Below are 19,206 nucleotides of genomic sequence, written 5' to 3' on the forward strand. Positions count from 1 at the left end.
GGAAGTATTAAATATATATTACAAATGATTCTCCAAATAAAATGGTTGTTGGTTTTTTTTTTTTATATTTCATAAATGGTACCACTTAAGGATATGAATTCCAGTTCTGCAAAATTTACCCTTGATCCTCCAGTCTGATTTTTCTGGTTCATCTGCAGCAAACAAGGTGTCTACATTTACACCTTATCAAGCACCATCACTGATAATGCTGAACTAAAAATAAAACATGTTTCACGTGAACAATGGAAATATAAAGAAGAAAATAAACCAAAAGAAACTAAATACTTTCAGGCACTGGTTCTTTCTATTGGCTGTTTATATTAAATTTCTTTTCTGTCCTAACTTCAGTTCTCTAATTTTTGGGAAGTGAGATGCCTTATTATTTACATGTTTGTACTTGAATTTTACTCTAAGTTTGATTGTAAACCTTGCTGTGCATAGAAACTGATTCAACATTAGATAGAAACATCAATTTACTTGTTTATTCATATATTTAGTCTTTTAAGGTTCTTATGTTTCTGAATATAGTGGGATTTATAATGGGGGAAAAATGGAAGGGGTGATTTACTAGTAAGGGAAAACACAGACAATATTTTTATGTTGAATTAGAGGATGAGTGATGTTTTTATCATAGCCACTTCATACCCAGAGGACATTTCCTTCTGTCTAACATAGAAACAAACTCCAAACCACTCAGCTCCCTAACCTATGACGTGTAAATAAAGCTGGACTTCAAGGCTATTACTCACCATACGTTATTTTTTTATCCTCCTCTCGCATATCGTACACATTTCCAGTTAAATTATCTTTTTGTTTAAGGTATGTTTAGATAGAGTTCTCATGTATAATAAGTGCTTTTAACTGAGTTCTTCTATATATTTCCAGAATTTCAAAAGAGAAGAGCAAAACTTTGTGGTACAGAATGAAATCAACAACATGTCTTTCCTTATAAGTGACACCAAATCTAAGATGTCCAAGGTAGTGTATAGTTTTGTGGTTTTTTTTTTTCTCTTTGAGGGAAAACAAGAGGGGAAGAAGGACCCCAGAGGAGCACTTATTTTTGGCTACAGTATCTACTGAAAATCCTGGACTGAGAATCAAAACACAGTTATCTGAGACTTCCCAGATAATGGTTGCAAAATATTGGCAATGATACAAAGGCAGTTCCACTGGATAGGGTTGCACCTGTATAAGTGTGGGAGAATTTTCTTGCTAACAGGACATGAGCTGATAAACATGAGAACCCGCGCTGCAAAGTGCCCTTGAGTCCATCTTGGATTCAGAATACCAGGCGCTGGGTGGCCCCTCCACGTGCAGCTGCAGGAGGCTGAACCCGCCAGATGCAGGGGTGGGCACCACAGCTTGTTTTGATACAGAATGACCTATCTGTACCTTACACATAACTTTGAGCCAATCTGTACTTTCCACTTGTAGCGATCTCAAACTAAGTTGTGCATGCCTCTTCCAAGTGCCATAATGGCCACTATATTGCCTCAATAAAGCGTACTGCTTGCAGCTAACTCAGTACCCCAATCCCACCTCTGCTGGCTTCCTGCAACCACATATAAGTAGTAACAATGCTCGCCAAACCAGACACAAGTATAAAGTTGCTAATAATCTTTTATTTAATATTGAAGTTGTTTTTATCCTTGCTTTATGCTGCAGGCAGCAGTTTCTGACCAGGAAAGGAAGAAGATGAAGCGAAAAGGTGACCGGTACTCTATGCAGACCTCTCTTATTGTGGCAGCACTGAAGAGATTGCTTCCCATTGGCCTAAACATTTGTGCTCCTGGTGACCAAGAGCTGATTGCGTTGGCGAAAAATCGCTTCAGTATGGTAGGTGCTCTTTTTGCAGTTCTAAACATCTAAAATATTTCACTAAGGATTTTTTCAAGTATTTTCCCCAGTGCTCCTTTTTAGAACATAACACAGCTAATCAGGATGATACTTCTGCTGTAGAACGACACAATATGTAACTAGAACAAATAGTAATCTACACATTTTTCTGATTTTCAGGGCATAAAATATTTTGATTTGATGTTCTTTTTTTTTCAATGAATCAGTATATGGATAGAAGTGATGTTCTTAAAACAGTTATTTCTCTCTCATAATTTTTAATGCTAAATTGTGTTTGTTTTAATGACATTTGTATTTGGAAATGCAGATAAGAACTGAATGTTTCCTAACTTCTATGCCCAACATTGTAACTAATTCCTTTTGATCACTGTTATGTGAATCAAGACTTTCTCAAGGGATAGACTGATTTAAAAGTGATTCTTCTAGGTGTAAAGCTCTGTGCAATAATGTGGTTGTAAATTGGAATAGACTACTGTCTACAACTACCTGAAGGGAGGTTGTAGCCAGGCGGGGGCTGGCCTCTTCTCCCAGGTAACCAGCAATAGAACAAGGGGACACAGTCTCAAGTTGTGCCGGGGGAAGTCTAGGCTGGATATTAGGAGGAAGTTGTTGGCAGAGAGAGTGATTGGCATTGGAATGGGCTGCCCAGGGAGGTGGTGGAGTCACCATCCCTGGAGGTGTTCAAGAAAAGACTGGCTGAGGCACTTAGTGCCATGGTCTAGTTGATTGGCTAGGGCTGGTTACTAGATTGGCCTGGATGATCTTGGAGGTCTCTTCCAACCTGGTTGATTCTATGATTCTACTTTTTCAAGCTATGATGCCATATACACCTGAGCAGGATATATGGTCTTCAGGCAGATGGACTGAAGGATATAAGATCTCCAAAAGAAACACAAATCAAATCAGAGAAGGGTGTTTACATGACATTGCTTTTGTTTGGTCAAACTTTGGGTAAAATATGTGAGTTTGGGTATTACTAGCCCTGGCCTGATCCAGAAAGACATATTGCCACAGATATTTTCCTCAGCCTTCCACATTGTCAGTTTTATTCATCATCTGAGCAAAGCCCATGTTTGACATTTTTATGAACAACATCTTTTCTTAATTACATTCTGTTTGTAATTTGTGGTATGTGATTTATTGACAGAAAGATACTGAAGATGAAGTACGAGATACCATCCGCAGTAATCTTCATCTCCAGGGCAAGGTAATCTATACACAGTTTTTAAACATGATTTTTCTTTCTCTGAATTGATGTGTTGTTATAATGACAACCTGCTTTGATTTGTTGCGGTAACTTGTACTCTGTTTTTCTCTTCTGTCAAGTAATTGGTTCATGTCAGTTCTTAAATGGTAGATTTACAATGTATTCATCCATGTGTTATAGATAATGTTTTTAATATACACTTCAAATCCATGCCTGTGCATACTATCAGTATGAGATTGGAGATGGAAGCAAGGTCTTTGTTGTTGAATCCCTACCTTTTATTGCTCAGGAAGAATCTGCAAAATGCTCAAAGTTACTTTGTATCAGTGTGAAGTGCAAGCTACCACTTTGGGATGTTCTGTGAAGTGAATGATCTCCACTTTGCACCGTTTTATTCCTGTTTTTCAGCCCAGGGAAAAGACTATTTTGGGAAAAGTGGGTAATTTTGTTAAATTCCAATTAGTACCAGATTAATAGTCCTAAGGGAAAAAAAAAATAAACTGGCCCAAAGTAATTGAACTGTTTTATTAATGCTTCAAATAATGGCTAAGAAGTGATAATAGAGAAGTGTCATACAATTATCTCTTCTCTGTTGAAGAGAGATGGAATTGGACATATGGATGGTGTTTTATTTAGGAGTGTCCTTTACCTCCAGCTAAGTAGTATTTCCTGTGCTCAGTAAATGGTTACAAGAGAATAAACATGTGAGTTGGAAATCTGGGGTTTGTTTTTTTTGGTTGGTTGTTGTTGGTGTTTTTTTTTCCCAGGAGAGTATTTGTGATTTACCCACTGCAATTCAGTGCATGGCAATTTGTAATTTATTTTGTTTTGAGTGGTTTCATAATGGGATGATTCTTCCTGAAAAATACCTGAAAATTCATTTCCTCCCATCTCATATTTTCTGTGTATTACAGCAATGCCAAACAAGATTGTGTGGATATTGTTGTTTTTTTTTCTGGGAGCTTACAAGATGATACCAATTTTTCAACACTAACAACTAGCATTTTCCATAAAATATTGCAAACAGAATTCCAAGAACTTTAAGTTACAGAGGTTGCATGTAGAACATTTTATCACTGAAGAGAAAATTTTGGTTAAGTCCTAAAAAGAGCTTGAAATACTTATCCTTACGTATCAAATGTTATTGTATACTGAGAAGTAGAAGGAATCACACAGACAAAATACTGGGAAGAAACAGGAATTTATGAAAAACTCCATGAGCAACATTGCAATTTGCAGTACATGAACATACAAACCTTAAACATGTTGTGACCTTCAGTAATGTTTTCTTAATTATGGAGTAAGGTATTTCTGTTCTGACATTTTCAGTTTGTGCATAGTGTCATTTTGTGAACCATACAGTTACAAGTCTTGCATTTCATGCTGCTTCTTAGCATTTGTACTCCTATATTTTGTTTCTGTAGGATCGCATTCAGCATACTACTAAGACATCTGTTAGTGCTTTGTTGCCTGATAAAAAGTACTGATACTTTTTTAATACTTTGATCTGCTCTTTCTCCTCAGAAGCTTCCTTTGCCTCAATTAAAAGTTTTCAATTGTTCAGTAACTTATCACCTCCTCTGTTTATAACACATGAGAATAGAAGTACTTCTAGATTTCTTATACTGATGAAATTCCACTATGCCCTGATAGTTTAGATAATTTTAGCTTATCCAAAATGCATGCTGATGAATTTTTCAGCCTGTAAACTTTTCAGCAGTGAATTTGTATTTTCCTAACTGTAAAATTCCTCGTGCAAGGTGACATTCGGAAAGGAAACAGTGTAATACTTAGCTAACAAAACTATATACTTATTGTGTCTATTTTAAAGCTATCTACATCTTGCTTTTCTAGATTTGAAAAACTCTGGTTTTGACTTGTATGTGAAAAGTAATCAACTGAACTGTGGACAAAATGATGCATTTCTGAGACTTAGTGACTTAGGCTTATTACTGTATTTATTACTTATGATTTGTTATAGGTTGCTAAGTATTTTATTCCCTGTGGCTTAAAATATATATTTTCTTTTTCATATGTCTATATATTTTCATTAACTATTATATGCTATGGAAGCATATAACTTAATGATTTGAATGTGTGTAAAGTTAAAATGGGTAGCTATTTATAAAGCACAATTTGATTTGCTCTGTCATTCTATGATGCAATCAGTATTTAGTCACTATCACAAAATCATTTTTGTGACCAATCAAGTACAGGTCAGATAGAGTCAAGCCTGACATTTCTTGGTAAGAAAGATGATGCCATTGTGCTGTATGCATACACTACACTACCCTTCTGTTGTCTGATTGAATTAGATTTAAAATGAATGGAAGGCAAATGGTCTTTTAAATTTAAGTTATTATATAATGTTAAGAACTAATATGTCAGCTATAATGTGGGGGTTTTTTTTGTGTGTAAGAGGGCCTTCAAACAGAGGAAAGGTATCACTTAGGAAAGGCTAGTTTTCCTCCAACCACAGTAATATTCTTCTTGCACACACCGTGTTCAGTCATTTATGTTAGAGCTAAAATGTAATTTGATTTGATTAATCTTGCTTTCTTTTTGAAAAATGGCACTGTGTGAGAATCAGCCTTCTGCATCTTTAGCTATCAATGTTGTGTCATCTATTTCATGCATTTGTCTACCTTTGTCTACATTTGTCTTCACTCTGTTTCTGTCTTTCCTTTCCTTGCATGCCTGCATGCTGTTACTCAATACTAAGCCTTTTATGTCAAGAAATTGATGAGGAAACTTGCATTCATTTTGACATGGATGAAGCTCAAGTCACCAAAATCTTCCATGCTAATTCACACCTTGAAATGTCAACTACTCATAACCTTAGAAAGCTATCCACACAAAAAAGCTTTACCTTGACAAAATGTGAGGAATCTTCAGATCAAAAGACATCTCCACCTGCAAATAAAAAGTGGCTTATGGACTATCCGTTCATGATGATCCACTCAAATGCTCACACAAAGACTGTGGATGTGACAGTTGTTAAGAAGTGGGAAAGCTGAAAGGTGAAAGAAAGGCCTGCTGCTTTTGGCTCTCTAGGTTGAAACAAGCTATTATTGAGTGACTAAGTTTATGATAGTTCCTGGAACTTCTGTAAACTTAGTGAAAACTTCAGTGAAACTCGTTTGTATCATGAGATGTTTTGTGGGAGTGAATTAGCATTATTGTCTCACCTTAGGCACAAACTGAAATCTGGATCCACAGAAGTGTTTTAGAAAAGTAAGTGTTGAATTTAAGTTCTATTGGAATCCATAGGTGTTTGGCTCCTAAAAGATACAGGAATTGAGGCCAGTGTAATTTAAGCCTAAATTGCACAATCAGAAATGATCACTGGCCACACCTCTTGGTGAACTGCATTGCTTTTCTCTTCAGTGACATTGGCACAAAAAAGTGTCTTGCGTAAGTGTTGCTTAGCAAAGTACTGGGGAAACTAAATGAACCATAAAAGAGATTCCTAATGGTAACACAGAGAACTGCAGATCACTGAAATGGAAAAAAATGAGAGTTTTTTTCTGAAGATTAAATAAGTAAATTTAAGATTTTTATTTAATTGAGAAAAATGACATAAATAAGACTATTGTCACTCTTTTTCTTGACTGAAAACTAATTAATCTCAACTAGAGCAACTATTTCATCATTATTTGGCTTAATAAATAGAAAGTCAGTGTGCAAAGTTGTGTCTGTCTACCTCATATTCATTACTTTTTCTCAAATAATATATTCATTGCTGCTGCCAGTGCTGTTTGTTGGCACATGATGATTTGCTCTTTGTATGGTTGTTAGCCTTTCAGCCCCCTGCAGAAGCTCTCAAGAAACGTTGCACACAGTCTTCAGTTTGGTTCTCCCTGTCATTGTAGTGGACACTGTATAGGTTAGCCACGTAAAGGTGTGGTATAGTCATATACAGTGCTTCTCTTGTCCTTTTGAAGCAGTTTATGTTCTGGTTGATCTCTTTGACCTTATATTTGAAAGACTTTGTGGTGTGGTAGTGACATGAAATCTTTCTCCTGCAGCTTGAAGACCCTGCCATCAGGTGGCAGATGGCACTTTACAAAGATTTACCAAACAGGAATGAAGATTCCTCAGACCCAGAGAAGACTGTGGAAAGAGTCCTTGATATAGCTAATGTATTGTTCCACCTAGAACAGGTTAGAAATGTTTTCTCAATTCTTTTGCTTCTTAATCTAAAGAAAATTATTCATCCTTTCATTTATGCTTTCACCTGCTGTATTTAATATTTAAGATTTTTTTCTGTCTTTTGATGCCTAATGTTTCTGTGCTTTGCCATTTGTTTTGTCGTCCATTATCATGGTCATATCAAACAGAGTGTTTGCAGCAGCTCCAACAGTCATTTATTTGGAAAAGGACTAAGAAAGTGATGCCTATGTTTTAGCTTCCTTCTGGAACATTTTAGCTAAAAGAAAATAATCATTAAGTTGTCTGTGGACCATGAAATGTGATTAAAAAAAACTTAATTATTGAAAATACAACCTTTTTCAAAGCTTTGGCTTTTTGTGTTTGGGGTTTTGTTAGTTTCTTTATTTGTTGTGTTTGGTTTTTTTTTTTCCTCATCTGAGATTCCTGAATTATTAAATTAACAAGAAACTTAAAGCTGCCTACATAAATATCTGGTTAGAAACTGTAAATTATAGCTGTATGAAGTGGGACTTCATACATCAGGTGGTATGATGCACAACTTCTCAAGTGATGACAGCAGTTTTTTATGTATAGAATCATAGAATCAACTAGATTGGAAGAGACCTCCAAGATCATCCACTCCAGCCTAGCACCCAGCTCTAGCCAGTCAACTAGACCATGGCACTAAATGCCTCATTCAGTCTTTGCTTGAGCACCTCCAGGGATGGTGACTCCACCACCTCCCTGGGCAGCCCATTCCAATGCCAATCACTCTCTCTGCCAACAACTTCCTCCTAACATCCAGCCTATACTTCCTCCAGCACAACTTGAGACTGTGTCCCCTTGTTCTGTTGCTGGTTGCCTGGGAGAAGAGACCAACCCCTACCTGGCTACAGCCTCCATTCAGGTAGTTGTAGACAGCAATGAGGGCTGCCCAGGGAGGTGGTGGAGTCGCCATCCTTGGAGGTGTTCAAGAAAAGACTGGATGAGGCACTTGGTGCCATGGTCTAGTTGACTGGCTAGGGCTGGGTGCTAGGTTGGCCTGGATGATCTTGGAGGTCTCTTCCAACGTGGTTGATTCTGTGAAAGATCATGTCTTTTTTACCCTGTTCTATCAAAGTTACCCAACCTGAAAAGAAATTGATTAGCATGTACAGAGTTGTACAATTCAACGTTAGTCTCTTGTGCTTTATTTCAGACAGCATGTACAATCTCTTGATTTCTGACATTAAGCGATACCATCATGTATATAAATTGTTTGATCTTGATTTGTTTGGTGATGATATTCAAGGCAGTGAAACTCTAAGTGTGATCCTTGTCTTTTCCATGTTCTGTCTTGGGATCAATCTCACAGCATATAAAATCAAGAGCAATACAGAACAGGATGGATTCCTGTTGCAATGCCAGAATGGGCATTTCATATCATTCCTGATCAGACTTAAGCAATGACTTTTAGTGGTGTAAATGATGTCTGCTTTTATTCTGGGTACTTTACACCTATTTACTTATTTTCTTCGGACAGGTGCTCAGCTACTCTGTTAGTGAAATGGATAATTCAGTGTCTTTAAAAATACTGAATGTGTGAGCCCTGAGTTTGGTTTTAAAATGGTCTTGAGTAATTCTTTGCTTCCTGTATACAGATACTCTGGTTTTAATGTATATATAGTCTGAACATTTTCCTTATGGCATTGACAAAGATCATTTAATTCTTTCTATTTTCTCTCCATGCACAGCTATCTTACTTTTTTCCAACTATTATTATTTTCAGAGATCTGCCTGTGTAGGCCGAGGATATTTCTTTTGGGAAAGTATAGAGGGTTTTATCCTTGTTTGTGAAGATATTACTAATTATCTAACTTTCACCTTTGGGTTTGGCTGACTTCTAAATTATTGGTGATGACTTTCTTTTGTGACCGTAAATATGTTTGCAGTGAACACGTTTCTATCTTTATCTTAACATTAGTCTTTGCATTTTAACTTTTAGAAGAAACTAGCTTTAGAATGTCATCAATTAATCATACAGGTGTATTTGTCCACTTCACTGAATGCATAGCAGTGCTTTAGGCTATTTAAATGTTTGTTGCTTAACTATGAATACTGTTTTGTATTTCACTAAACTGGAAAATTCCTCTTGGATAACTTTGTTTTAATTGCTTGTCAAGTCTAAATAATCATCATCATCACTACATATAATGCTTTATTTTACTACAAGGGAGAATCATAAAGACTTTCAGGACAGAGATACTACCATTGACTCCTTTGATGCTGAGTCAGGAGAGCTATTATCCCATAAGCTCAGTTGTCCATAAAAAGAAATAAAAAAAAACTCCCATGAATAAACAAACTCACACAAAAGACATCTCCCCCTTGACTCTTACTTGAAGTTTGTAGGTTAAATTAAATGATAAAGTCTTTATGAAGTAATTGTGAGGTAAATGACAAAAATTGAAAACTTGAAAAATAGAAGTAAACCACAAAAATAGGCTATGGGAAAGAAGTAATCATAGTTCCCTGTTATCTGGTCTGTTGAATGTAGTTACTTTTCTGGACCACAGTAATAATAATTTTCTTCTGATAAAACAAGTGTGGAAGATGGAACAGAAGAAACTGAAAGAGCAAAAGATGATGAAGGAGCAGACCCAATTATATCTCATGCTACTGTAGAGCCAGGATGCAGAAAGAATATATCTGAAAAGAGAGCTGTCATATAATGAAGTGTAGCTGAAGTGTTTTGGAATATCTTATGTTCATTCTAACTATGCAGATTTGTGGAAGAGATTCAGTCCTAAGTCTTTGTGCCTGTCCCATTTTTGAAGTTAATTCCTTTCCGTTGTATCTGGCCATGATAGATTATGAAAGATTAATTGTACTTAAGACAGTTCTTTTAAAAACTTTGCCTGAGACAATGTGAAAGTGCACAATTTACCTGTACCTATGTAATCAGTTATGTGTAAAAGACAGAGTGAAGATTCTTTGTGCCAAAAGGTAAGCTTTCCCTAGAGGTGGCCTCAAGATAAAAGACAGAAGTAGGATAAAGTAAAAAACAAAAGGTGCATATCTATATCATGCAAGGAAAGGAGAGTTTATTTTCTAAATTCCAATTCTACAAATTGTCTGATCACTTGAATTTTCCCTATCTTTTTATCTTTCTGCTTGATTTATCTCTTCTCTCACATTTGATTTTTTGTTACTATGCCCAGACACTAAGAATATTGTTGCACTGTTTATTTTTCCATCTGCATTTAATGTAACAGGTTGAGCACCCTCAGCGATCCAAAAAAGCAGTGTGGCATAAGCTGCTGTCTAAACAGAGGAAAAGAGCAGTAGTTGCCTGCTTTAGAATGGCACCATTGTACAATCTGCCAAGGTAAGAGCTGCATTTATTCTGTCTTTCACAAATTACTTTATGTGAATGCATGCTGTTTGGTGAGATCAAAAAGAAGAAAAAGATATAAGCCATAAACTTCATGGTAATGTACTTTGCATGTTGCTTCCTTTTAAGTGATCTGATTACTTTCTTCTGATACATCTGAAAAAATAAGAAAAATTTGTAATTTTAAATTTCTGCTTCTCCACTGCTGTTATTCCACCTATTTCCCTGCTTTCTTTTCTAAAAACTAAACATCTTTCATAGGAGGTAAGTGCAGAAACAGGCATATTGGTGTCACTGTAGTAGTATCTTGGGAGATAATTTTCCTCCTAAGCCATGGTAAAGCTCTGAAAATATGGAGTTACTGTCATTACTATATGCTAAAAGTTCTGTTGTATGCAGGAAATAATCTATTTGTCTGAAAATTTACCTATTTCCTGTGTGCTTTGGGAATGAGCCTTGTATTGAACAAGACACACATGCACATACTCTAGGCATTTCACACATCTTCTGCGACTCCTTTTCCTCCTCTTGTTCAGTAAAGAATGGGATCTATAATCAATCAAGTTTCAGTGTCCTGAGATTGTGTGGAAGCAATGAACATTCAGAAAAAACGGGGATGTGTTTTTTCACACAATCACTAAAAATAATTTCCAGAACATTTGCATCTGATCTTTTCAACATGAGATTATTCTGGCTTTTCCCCTAAAGTATGCATATATTCACTATTACCATAGTTAATAGGGTGAATCCTAAAGTCTAACCCATGAAGCACACGGGCATGAGAATCATACTAGCTTCAAATGAGGGTGCTGGGACACTTGAAAATTGAATGAACATACACCCAGCTGTTTCTGTTCTCACTTTAACAAGTAGGTCACTTGCACGTAACTAGTGTGTATCTCAATATATGGTACATAAAATTTTTCATGCAGCCTGTTTTGCACTCAATCTTCAAGAAAATCACAAACCTCAGTAATTATTATTGGCTTACCCTGTTTCTTCTAGCCTCATCATCTGTTGAATTTCATGAACTTTGGTATAAAATGGGTTATTATTTTAGGTATGCCACTCTAATCCTGAACCTTAAGAAAAATGCAGTTATCTGAACAGGTTATCTATTGTTGAGATCCTAATATTTAAAATAATATGAAATTATTATGTTAAATATAAAGCTCAATAATATGCCAAAGTAACTGAAAGTAAGTTTTTAAAAAGTCCTTAAAGTTATATTTATTTTTGCATCCTAAAATGAGTAGTATTACATTTTAATGCCAGTTTTACAAGCCAATGGGACACAGTTTTGAATTGAACATTTTAATCAAAAACTGAATTTTAGAAAATAGGTGCTTCTGGCAGACGTTACCATAGAAATTTTGCTTTCCTTTTAAATCCTTGTTGGAATGACTGGGAAGTTCTTCAGGCTAAATGAAATTTTTATTCACCAAATTTTCTCTTTAAAAGTTGACAATATTTGTTTTAAATGTCTCTGTTTAGGCACCGAGCAGTCAACCTCTTTCTTCAAGGCTATGATAAGTCTTGGATTGAAACAGAAGAACACTATTTTGAAGACAAACTGATAGAAGACTTGGCAGTACGTCTGGGTGCAAAGGGTCATGGGAATGTGTTATGGATTAACATTCATCTTGCATAATAATAACTATAGGGTTCACAGGCTCTTATCTAAGCCATATCTACCTAAAGGAGATATGCTAAAAATTACAAGTACAAATGAAGAAGATTCCAGAATCTCATCAAGCAGTCTGCTTCAGGACTTCAGTAACATTTTATAAGGCCTTTAAACTTTTGTCTAAATTATGTGTCAGCTGCTGTCATTTCACTATCTCTTATCTTCTGCCCTTTGGAGAAACAGAACAGCCTATTTCCTTTTTTCTTTGCAGTTAACCTTTATGTATTTGGAGACTTCGTAACCCACGTTAAAGCCATTTAAGTCAAAAGGGTAGAATACAAAACTAGAAAAATTCTAGTTTTAGATTAATCAGCCACTCAGAAGCTGGTGGAGAGATCATCACTTATTCTGATTGGCAGCAGTAAAATATTGAAGGCATTTTCAGAAACTAGGAAAAAGATGTAATAAATATAAGGAGAGGAAATCCAAACCTTCATGAATGATACTATCTTTGTAAGTCTTCGTAGTCATCAACGTGATCAGGATTCAGGCTTTTCATGATTTACTTGGAACTTGTTTCCTCTTGGTTGTCCAAATCAAAATTACATATAAGTATTTAATGTTTAAGACACTGCACAGATTAAAACAGTTTTCACTATTGATAATGGAATATACTTTTAATTTTTTTCCCCCAAAGAAACCTGGGGAAGAACCACCAGAAGAAGATGAAAGCCTAAGAAGAGTTGATCCTTTACATCAACTTATTCTTCTATTCAGTCGAACAGCCTTGACTGAAAAATGGTAGGGATGGTGTGAGAAACTACAATGTGCAGATTTTCAGATTACTCCTGTATTACTCCATGTATTTCAAGTGTACATGTCTCTTTTCAAGTAAGATTGTATAGGCTAGGTCACAACATGCATTTGTAAGTATGGTGAGCTTGAATGGCACTCAAGTCTCCCTAGCCTGTGGTATGTGAAGAGATTTTAGCTGATACTGAGAGTTTTATAGAGACAAATAGGTGTCCCTATGCACTTTGTCGCAGTTATGGCTACAGTATTCTGGATTTACTACACCTCTATCTTCTGTCTGTGTTCCCCATTAGCAGTTGTATTCTGAATGTGAAATACAAGTATATTTAGACATAAGTGGGGGGAAAAAAGCACCTATATTCTTTTTGTTGGATTGTGTTAGTGAATTTCTGAGCTGTGTATTTGTAGCTGACTTTACATTTTAGTTTATATTAGTTAAGTTCTCATGAAAAAAAACAAACCACAAAACCAGTAACAAAGAACCCCTCATGTAACTAGTTATGAATATGAAAATCCTTTAAAAAATAGAAGATGCTTACAAAAATATGTTGGTACTCCAGTTCCACTATAATGGCTCTCATCTTCCTCTCTCTATTAATAACTAGCAAACTGGAAGAAGATTTCCTGTATATGGCATATGCTGACATTATGGCAAAGGTAATGTTTTTGCTGTCTTTTGCATCTTATCTGATTTAATACATTAATAGAGAACATCAAGAGAAATAATATGTGAAATGGGGGAAGGCTTAGCCCTCCTCCCTCCCCCTTAAACTTATCAGTAAATGTTTTCTTTCTTCATAATACCAGAGCTGCCATGATGAAGAAGATGATGATGGTGAAGAAGAAGTGAAGAGTTTTGAAGTAAGATTATATTTCTGTTCTGTTTTTTCTTGTCATGTTAGACATTACTTCATAGCTTCCAACTGATATTTATGTTTCTTGGTTCATGGCTTACTGCAGCTTGTTTTGCCAGTGAACTGCATGTCAGAAGCTGGATGGGCAGATGAGAGTCACCAAATTCATAACAGTGAAACAAAAACATATGTAGTATCATGTAATACATACTTTTAGAGAGAGAAATTTAACTTATGTTACATGTTAGTCTGATGGACTTTTTAGCTGTTGAAGAGAAATATTATACACAGTAACTCATTCTGGACCTCTGATAACAAGCTGTGTCTTTCATAGTGTCACATCCTACCTTTAGTTTAGATGGTTAAAATAGTCAAATATTACTGGGTTTGGCATTAGTCATTTAGATTCAATACCAGTAATTTATACAGTATTTTTGTCTTCACATATATATATTAGTGCTTCATAGCTTTTATTCATCAATACTATAAAGCTTTTTCTTATGTTGAGAATATGAAATCTGAAATAATCAGTGTTTAGGTTTTAGTGATCATGTCTGTACAAGGAAACACACACATGATTTGATTACTAGAGTAAGAGATGAGTCCTTGCCATGTGTTTGCTCTGAGATCTTTCTTTTTCCATTAAAGAAATGGAGTTTACAAATTTGTCTGTTATGAGGGACACTGAATTAGTTTGTTCATATTTTTACTATGTTTTAGCATATTATAGTTCTGACATGAGAAGTTTTCTTCTATCTTTCAGTTACCTCAACTTAAACACAGAAACATGAAATACATACATTTCTTCTATCTTTAAAATAGTTATAGACTTACTGATTGATTTGATACCAAACCACCTGTGCTGTTTTGATTTTTGAGGAGTGGTTTGGGGAATGTTTACAATTACTCTCATTGTTTAGTTGTTTAGTACAGATCAGGTATTCTGTATGCTTTTGACATGATGCCGCATGAGATAGCAGAGAACTATTTATGTATTCCCTATCTGAGTGTATACAATAATTAGAAAGAATGCAATACCAAATTCTTTTGTGTCACTCAGAAGTTCTGAGTACTGAAGTACCCAGTTGCTGTTTCTTGATTGATATCTAAGTATGAAGCCAAATTTCAGTGCTTTTTTTCCCATGAAATGCAATGTATGATGTATCATTGACTAAACAAAGAATATTTGTGCTATAAGCTTTTTTCCAGTTAGTTTGCTTGATATAAAAAAATCTGTTGCTTATAAATGTAAAAAAAAATAAATATAAATAGGAAATCACTAAGGTGAATGAACAAATTTATCAGTAAGACATTTATTAGTGCTTCTTCCCTGTATTATAACAGGTTCTTTGTTCAGCATTCAACTTTACCTTTTGAGGGAAGATCCTATTTATTTGTTTCTCACTATTATTTTTTCTGTAACTATGAAACTTATGTTCAAGTGATAATCTATTCAAAACCACTCTTGTATTTGTATTTGGTCAGTCACCTGCAGAAAAAAAAATTTGGACTTCTTTTTCTTATTACTATTTTGCTTCTTGTCCTTGCCCTTCCTTAAGGTGACAGGATCACAACGCAGCAAGGTAAAACAAACCAAAAAATATGTGTGTATTTGTCTGGGTCTAATTTTGTGATTTTTTTTTTTTAGGCCCAACATCTTGGATAAGTTCAACTAAATGATCTTGAAAATGTTTTTAATGTTTCCGTTCCAGCATGACATTTCTACCAAACCCTTCTTGTGCACAAACGTTCTTTAAAGACTACAAGAGTTACTTATGCAAAATATGCCATAGAGAATCATGTTGCTGTGCTTTTTCATACTGTTCTTACCTTTTGTGCATCAGTTATCTTCTTTCTGGTTATAATTTAATTTGAATGTTTGCAATCATTTATTTGGCTCTTAAGGAAAAGCAGTTGGAGTTTTCTTCTGTATCTTACCAGACATGCATTTCTGATATAGTAGTATTCTGTTTCCAATGTCACAGAGAGAGCATCAGTTGTATTTATCTGTCATTCAGATCCTTTGGAGCAGACTGAGTCCTTAGGCTTCATTGTGATGATATTTGATAGAAACTACATAGCTAGTGCTTACCTGAAGTGGTTCCTAGTTGTTCCATGTTTTCTCTAAATATGCAGAAACAGTAGCTCTGAAATTTCACAATGGTAATTTTTTTACTCAACTTCTTATGCTGTCTTTTGTGTCTCATCATGAAAGTCTCACCATTTGTTTCTAAAAGGTGGTCTATGGCTTAAGCATCATCCTACTTGCCTACTTCATACAAGCAGAAGTCTCATTTTCCATGCTTGAGTCAGTCTGCTTGCTAATAGTGCTTCAAGGTTGATGTTCTGAGAGGAGGTATGGTGTGTGTGGTAGCTAATTTTGACTCGGAGGTGTTTAAATGTAGTTGTTTGTGCTGTGGCTAACAGCTAGACTAAGTAGAAATGACTTGCTTGAGATCAAGAGTGCACAAATTTAGCTCAGGGTCAGACTCCAGTCAGTAGCTTCAGAGGTCATTGCCTATGGCAACATGGAGAACTATTGAAAATAGCATTTGGTGTTTTGTTTGCTAGTGCTTCCATTAATATTCAATCCATGAAAGAAAGGAATTCGCTTATAGCTGTGGAAATAGAAGAAAAATTCCAGAATCAACTTCATTCACTCTTACTCTAAAACTTTGAACAGATCAATACCACCTTCATACGATAATGAAAACAGTATCCTGGAAAGTGAATGCATTTACACAAACACACAAAAATATTTTAAAGTTATCATAATTGCCACAAAGTACATATTACAAAACCCCAAAGGAAGTGTATAAGCAATACAATAGTATAATTTCTTCTTTGTTGCTTCCATGAATTCAGCTGATCAAATGGTACATGTCTATCACAGGCTTCCTGGTTACCATACACTAAGTACTGTATACTCCTGTCGTATTGGAAAATAATACATCAATAAATAATGCTTCTTTCATACTACAAGTTGTAAGGATATAAGACTATGTGAGACAATATATCCAAGCTTTGTATGTTTGTGTATTTGTGTGTTTCCTTCTGTCTGTCAGTCTACCACAGTCCTTTTATTCCACGCTCTGTACATATGTGAAAAGAACGACTGTTGAATTTGTATGGACATGAAACTCATATTACTCCTCTAAACTTTAAAAAACTGTGATCTTTGAAGTTCTGAATATTTTCACAGTCAGAGCTTTGGGCATAGAATGTGATCAAAGCAACAAATGTATTTTATAAACCGTTTTCTTGGCTGTATCTGATTAGCGTAGTCTCAGAGATACGCTCTATTGTGGTCACTCTGTGGGCAGTAGGGAAGTGACAGTATAGGCACAGAATAAAGTTGTTTGTGCATTACAGTGTGCCCATCTGCATTTATCTGCTAGTACTTGCCTTGAATTATTATGACTATTGTCACTCCTCACCTTTTTTCTTTGTAAGTTAACTTTCTATCATATGAATCATCATCCCTGGAGGTGTTTAAAAGACAACATAGATGTGGTGATAAGGGATATGGTTTAGCACCAGGATAGGTAGAGCTAGATGATAGTTGGACTCAATGATCCTAGAGGTCTTTTCCACCCAAAATGATTATGTGATCTATGATTTTTAGTGGTCATACTTAGAAGTATTTACTTGTGTCATGGAAGCAATATCAAATGATAGAAGGCATATAGATGCCTGACATTAGGATATGTCAATATTCCTAAACTACAGAAGAGTACATAGAACAAGAAAGCACAGCAGGTGGCAGAGCTTCAGAATGGTCATTTGTTCATTATAAAATTAATTTTTCAGATTGACAGTGATTTAACATTTTGTGTCCTATCAGTTTCATAGTCCCTAAATTTCCACTTTACCTTATTCTTACACTTTTACCTTTGTACTTTTAAGAATTATTTTTGTTGTATGATAATCTGCATAGTGACAGGTTCCAATACAGAAAGGATATCTCAGCGCAGTGAGGTACAATAATTGATATAAAATCAGCCAGTTAAAATTTTGTTTCCAGTTAGAAAAGAAGTATTTTGGAGTTGAGACTTTCAGCAGAACCAGAAAACAGGAGTATGAAGTTGCACTGTTGAAACTGTAATATTTATTTAAGTAGTATAGAAAACATATTTGATAAAATGAGTTCCTCTAACACTTAAAATGCTACATATTTAATCTTCATGAATTGTAATGCTTTAAGTTTTCCTACTGTTTATACTCTTTTTAGAGCTTATAAAGTCCAAAACGAATGATTTAGGAAACATTCATGATTAAAGAGCATCAACAAGCTCGTATTGAATTTAAAGGCTTAATATATAAAAATATATATGTAATAATGCATGTAAAGATCCTGCTTGAGTATTTGATGTTATATTTTCATACATAGCTTGTAGTCTTTCATGCCTGAGACTGAAATTAACAGATGCCTTTCCTAGTGTAAGATTATTCTCTGGACTAAAGAGAGGTCTTGAAAAGTTAAAACAATTAAACGGAGAAGCTATCATCTTAGAATAGTTGAGTTAAAAGTGGTTTCTCCCCTTTCCTTCTTATTGTTTATTCTATTTACTCTTCAACTATTTCATAATCTAATATTAAAACAAAAATACAAAAGAAAGCAATGCTCTGTAGCAGTAGGAGCATACACCTGCTATCCATGGCTGCAAGCTTAGTGGTAGGCACAAGCAAACCTCTGCATATGTGGGAATACATGTATGAACATTTTTAAGTAAACAGCTTTTTCCTATGTGAAATGAAAACACATAAGAAAAAACAGACTTGGTTTTCTTTTAATTTAATTTTCTTTTGTTCTATTTTATTTTTAAAAATCTGTTGAATTACTTTGAATGTTTCATATAATAGGAAGTATTGCCACAATTTTTTAATGGTTTTGTGAATGACAGAGAATTCATAACACTGGCTAGATCTTTTGCTGTTTTCCTGGACGTTGTTTGACAAGAACATTGAAGTTCAGAAAACCTCTGCTGGTAGTGCAGATAACAGTGCTAATGGTAAAACTTGTCTGTGGTGGATGGGGAGAAAATTAATTGGTGTGAGATGATATTCTATAAAAATATATGCTTTATTAATTGTAATATTCTAAACTCTCACCACCCCCAACCACTGAATTTTAATATTTGTTCTTAAACAATTATGGAAGACATTCTAGGAATAACATCAAACAGTAATTTGTTAATAACTAGCAAACATTCAAACTATAAACAGAGAGGAGTTTCCCCACAGCCAATATGCCCAAGCTCTTTCTGCTCTATGGCAGAAGGCAGTAGAGAATTACAGAGGCATTAAAGCATTTCCTCACAAA

The 19,206-nt window shown here is 35.1% G+C and overlaps 1 protein-coding gene across 1 annotated transcript in view; it reads left to right on the forward strand.

Annotated features, from left to right (window-relative positions):
• RYR2 (ryanodine receptor 2) overlaps positions 1 to 19,206 on the forward strand; it is a 311,345-nt gene that overhangs the window by 249,048 nt on the left and 43,091 nt on the right. The window contains exons 70-79 of the mRNA XM_064158603.1: positions 886 to 978; positions 1,666 to 1,836; positions 3,005 to 3,064; positions 7,093 to 7,227; positions 10,471 to 10,583; positions 12,084 to 12,180; positions 12,914 to 13,017; positions 13,635 to 13,686; positions 13,837 to 13,890; positions 15,443 to 15,466. Of these exons, the coding sequence (XP_064014673.1) occupies positions 886 to 978; positions 1,666 to 1,836; positions 3,005 to 3,064; positions 7,093 to 7,227; positions 10,471 to 10,583; positions 12,084 to 12,180; positions 12,914 to 13,017; positions 13,635 to 13,686; positions 13,837 to 13,890; positions 15,443 to 15,466 (903 nt within the window). The remainder of the gene's footprint in view (positions 1 to 885; positions 979 to 1,665; positions 1,837 to 3,004; positions 3,065 to 7,092; positions 7,228 to 10,470; positions 10,584 to 12,083; positions 12,181 to 12,913; positions 13,018 to 13,634; positions 13,687 to 13,836; positions 13,891 to 15,442; positions 15,467 to 19,206) is intronic.

This window comes from Pogoniulus pusillus, chromosome 18 (assembly GCF_015220805.1).
Source record: "Pogoniulus pusillus isolate bPogPus1 chromosome 18, bPogPus1.pri, whole genome shotgun sequence".
Taxonomy (NCBI): domain Eukaryota; kingdom Metazoa; phylum Chordata; class Aves; order Piciformes; family Lybiidae; genus Pogoniulus; species Pogoniulus pusillus.